Here is a 4,215-nt window from a genome sequence, read left to right as displayed (position 1 = left end):
TGGAGGTGGAAATCCAATCATTGGAGGAAAAGCTAAACTAGCTGCAGCAGCAGCAACAACTGGTGTTGGAAGTTCATGTTGTTCCAATTGTCTAGCTACTTGATTATATGTATTTGCACCAATTACAGGTCTTACCATTGGTGTAACTAATTGTCCACCAATCTCAGCTTCAAACCTAAAAATTAGTTTAAATTTCTGATTAATTAATATTATTTATACTTGAGATACAAATTTTTAATCATACAGTACCTGCATGTAAACTTGTAATAATTTATAAAAAGAAACTACATAATTTACTGTATAAATTGTAAACAATGCAACACTTTTAAAAGCATAAATGTCATAAATAGTTATAGGTTTGAAAAAATAAGTGGTTAATATATACATTATAAGTATAAAATGAAAAGAAAAAAAATAAATAGGTTAGAAAGCTTGTATATGTTTGTAACTACTTAGTACCTGTTCATCTCATCTTCCATTTGACGTAATTTATCATCCATTTTGGTACTCTTATTGTTTCTTATTTCTTCAATAATTTAAATAAATGCTTATGAATTAATAAATTATCTATTACTAAATATAACTCTAAAATAGACCAACTATTTATGCTCTGAATATTGAAGAATTATATTACTACTGATATAAGATATATAACAATCCTACCAATGCAAGCTATACAAAAATGGTTAATGTGCTATATAGATATAAAACTATTCTTTAATTAATTAATGTTCGTATAATCATTAGAAAACTATAATATATTTTTTTCTTTGAAATTATTAGAAATATCATCTGAAATAATTTTGAGAATACAGTATTCAATAAAAGTAATCTTGCTCTACAGTTTACTACACTGTCAACGTTGGCCATTCAACACAAACTTCTCATATGTTAAGTATACATTCAACATGATTATGTACAAAACTGCTATTTTTCTATTTTTTATTATTGTCAACACATCGAATAAATACGTAACTGCCGAAAATGACGAGGACACATCGACAGATTTGTATGTCATTGAGGGTAAAGTTTTTCCATGGGAGAATAGCGCATCAAATGGATGGCAACTAATGACTCATGTTATGGCTAACGGTGGAGAACATTATGGATTTCTACGGTAAATTTGTTAACTGTCTCTAACTGATAAAAATTGAAAAGTTATTTATATAAACAACAAAGTACAATAATCGTTGGTCAGACATAAAAATTGCATAAAATAATTGCTTTCTCAAATCTTGTACAGGTTAGGTTTACCATTAGTATTTTTGTAAACACATTACATTTTTTGTATAAATACATTTAATACTTTTAGGGAGGATGGAACATTTATTATTTCAAATGTACCATCTGGATCATATGTAATTGAAGTTGTAAATCCAAACTGTGTTTATGAACCTGTAAGAGTAGAAATTAACTCAAAGGGAAAATTTAGGGCAAGAAAAGTTAATTTAATTCAAACATCACAAGTAATACAGGTTCCCTACCCATTAAAGATGAGACCACTGACACCATTCCGCTATTTTCAAGTTAGAGAGCAATGGAGAGTAACAGATTTCTTATTTAACCCAATGGTACGTATATTATTTTACATGTTTTTCATTATCCTATCATTTTATATCATTTTTTATACCTTTTTAGGTCTTAATGATGATACTACCATTATTGCTAATTATGATTATACCAAAAATTATGAATGATCCAGAAACTAGAAAGGTTGGTAAATAATTTGAACAACTTGATTATATAACTTTTATCATATATAATATTGAAAAATATATGTAAATATAGTTTTAATCTTTAATTTTAATATTTGTTCACTTTACTAGGAAATGGAACAATTAAATAATTTCACCAATTATAACATACCAGAAATGTCAGAAGTAATAACAGCATACTTATCTAGTGGAGAGAAGCAAAAATCAAAAGCAGTAAAAGCTGCAAAAAAAAGACAGTGATATAAATACCTTTAGGATATTTGTAGGTTTACTCTAGCTTTTAGTTCTTAATAACATTTTAGAGAAAGGTAATAATCTTTTTTTTTCAACCCTTTTTTTATTTCTATGTAGCTTTGTTACATTTGAAAAAGTAACAGTGAATTTTCAAGATTGTATTTTAGTGCATAATTAAATACACTAGTACTTGTTACAAGTTATGCAATACAAATATTTTATAAATTGCTATTGTGAAATAGTAAATTTTAAGAAAGTAACAAAAATAAACCACATGGAAAGTGTTAATACAATAATCTTTTTGTTTTATATATTAACAATCAATAATTTTGCATGTTACCCATCAGTTCTTTATATTGTTTAGAAAATATCCATAAAATCATTAATATAAATACTGAATGTTATTAAGAATAACATAATTTGAGGTTACATCAGTTAATATTTAACAAAACATATTTGTAGTTTAAAAATAATTAAAATATCTTAAAACTATATTTATATCTTTACTCTATTGTTGAAGAGAATGATTGAAATCTTCATACATTACAAATATGTTCAATGTAACTGTTTAGAGTACAATGTATGTAATACTATTCTATTTAAAAGTATAACATTACTTAAATAATTATTATATAACATTATTTCCAAACAATTTTATGAAATTGTTATACAAAGTAATGAAACAAATAATAATGGAAAAACGATTTACATTATATTTCTAAATTATGTACTGTGTTACAAGTTAAATAAATTTGTATAAACTTTAATACAAATAATAATGTACACTTATAATTATGTTAAATATTTATTACCGTTCATACTCATGTATTTTTTTTAACGTAGAATAATTATATGATTAAAATGAAGTATAAAATACCAATCAAATAAGATATTTAATAGTGCGCATTGATATTACTATTTATGTTATGTTTATTATCTGACATAAACATCAATTTTTGTAAAATTATCTCTAATAAAAATAAATATTTCATTTAAATTTTACATACATAGTAATATTAATTATTGTTCTTTAAACTTTACAATCGAAAGAATAATTCATAATTCAGTAATAATTTGTAATTTTTAAAATAGTTCAAGAACAACTCTACTTTCTGCTCATTTCTTTTCAGTAAATAGATTACTATTAAAAAAAAAAAATAGCAAAAACGAACAAGGTAAAGAAGGAGGAGAGAGAGCGATGTTCTACAATAAATTAATAAGTACATTAAAAAACTTACTTTCATATATTATTATATCACAGATTGTTTTTTCAGTCTAGATTAAAATATTTTATGCCTATTAACAAATTGTATACAAATATTAGTATATTACAGATATCCTAAATAAATTAATCATTTAACACAATCACTATAAGCTTTACATATTTAAATTTACATACTTTAGCTTTACATACTTAAATATTTAAATTTCTTATTTGTAACATACGTTCTCTGGCTGCTTTAAATTGTTCAAAAACATTCTCTACATTAGTCATAAGTTTATTTGTACTGAGTCTTTGAAAGTAATCTATCTGATCACTATCTTTAATTGAACTATGAGTTTTGTGAATAATATTTATATTTAATTTTATATAACCACTGGATGTAACCATTAATTGTGACTTATTTAACATTTTATCTTCATATCCTTTGGGGATACTGCAGTAAGTTATATCTTCCAATTCATAAGTACCACCTGTGAAAAATCTTCTAAGAGAATTAATAATGCTTCCTGTTGGTCGCCAAGTTGGAAGTTTGAATCTATATGAACCAGGTAATACAGGCAAAGGCATTGCTGTATAACCCTCTGTACGGTATCTGAAATTTAAAACATTTTATGTATCCTTCATTTCACATTTTTATTTCATTTACAAAATCTAAATATTCAAGTTAATCACCTGAACCAGCTATCAAGTGATGTAACTGTTAGTAACAATCGAGGCCAAGATGATGAAACATAGTTTTGATCAGTCATATATGTTGATTGAAAATTTAATACTATTTCAGTGGCATAACTAAAATATGCAGAATTATTCTTTAAGTTACATCTCTGAGTTCTTCCAAATAATCTATCAGTTTGATTTGTACTCCATTGCTCTGGTAAGTCTATGTGATAAGAAATGCAAAGTCCATCAAAGAAGAAGTCATGAGCTGACAAAATATCCAATTTTATGAAAAATTTATGTACATTTGGTGATAATAGCTGCAAGCCATGACATATTTCAGCTCCTTTGTACATCAGATGCTCTTTAATTTTCTGTAAAATA

General features: G+C 25.3%; 3 protein-coding genes across 3 annotated transcripts in view; 1 reads left to right on the top strand and 2 right to left on the bottom strand.

Moving 5' to 3' along the window:
* LOC108571993 (RNA-binding protein 42) overlaps positions 1-516 on the bottom strand; it is a 16,125-nt gene extending 15,609 nt beyond the window's left edge. The window contains exons 1-2 of the mRNA XM_017934169.1: positions 460-516; positions 1-175 (exon numbers count right to left, since the gene is read on the bottom strand). The exon at positions 1-175 is cut by the window's left edge and continues 1 nt beyond it. Of these exons, the coding sequence (XP_017789658.1) occupies positions 1-175; positions 460-500 (216 nt within the window). The 5' untranslated portion in view covers positions 501-516. The remainder of the gene's footprint in view (positions 176-459) is intronic.
* A 378-nt stretch (positions 517-894) lies between these two features.
* LOC108572036 (ER membrane protein complex subunit 7) lies at positions 895-1,955 on the top strand. Its single transcript, XM_017934218.1, has 4 exons — positions 895-1,117; positions 1,313-1,571; positions 1,639-1,713; positions 1,827-1,955. The coding sequence occupies exons 1-4, from the start codon at positions 909-911 to the stop codon at positions 1,953-1,955; spliced, it is 672 nt and encodes a 223-aa protein (XP_017789707.1). The 5' UTR covers positions 895-908.
* Positions 1,956-3,363: 1,408 nt separating this feature from the next.
* LOC108572028 (Meckel syndrome type 1 protein homolog) overlaps positions 3,364-4,215 on the bottom strand; it is a 2,902-nt gene continuing 2,050 nt past the window's right edge. The window contains exons 3-4 of the mRNA XM_017934208.1: positions 3,847-4,205; positions 3,364-3,766 (exon numbers count right to left, since the gene is read on the bottom strand). Coding sequence (XP_017789697.1) covers positions 3,364-3,766; positions 3,847-4,205 — 762 coding nt within the window. The remainder of the gene's footprint in view (positions 3,767-3,846; positions 4,206-4,215) is intronic.

This window comes from Habropoda laboriosa, unplaced genomic scaffold (genome assembly GCF_001263275.1).
Source record: "Habropoda laboriosa isolate 0110345459 unplaced genomic scaffold, ASM126327v1 scaffold67, whole genome shotgun sequence".
Taxonomy (NCBI): Eukaryota; Metazoa; Arthropoda; class Insecta; order Hymenoptera; family Apidae; genus Habropoda; species Habropoda laboriosa.
The sequence above is the reverse complement of the archived record's forward strand: the minus strand, read 5'-3'. Positions and strand labels throughout refer to the sequence as shown.

What these genes read in the sequence shown, in the direction of transcription:
- LOC108572036 (XM_017934218.1), top strand. Translation starts at nt 909, where the DNA reads ATGATTATGTACAAAACTGCTATTTTTCTATTTTTTATTATTGTCAAC. An exon ending in GAACATTATGGATTTCTACG is followed by an intron (nt 1,118 to 1,312) that starts GTAAATTTGTTA and finishes TAATACTTTTAG; the next exon opens with GGAGGATGGAACATTTATTA. An exon ending in ATTTCTTATTTAACCCAATG is followed by an intron (nt 1,572 to 1,638) that starts GTACGTATATTA and finishes ATACCTTTTTAG; the next exon opens with GTCTTAATGATGATACTACC.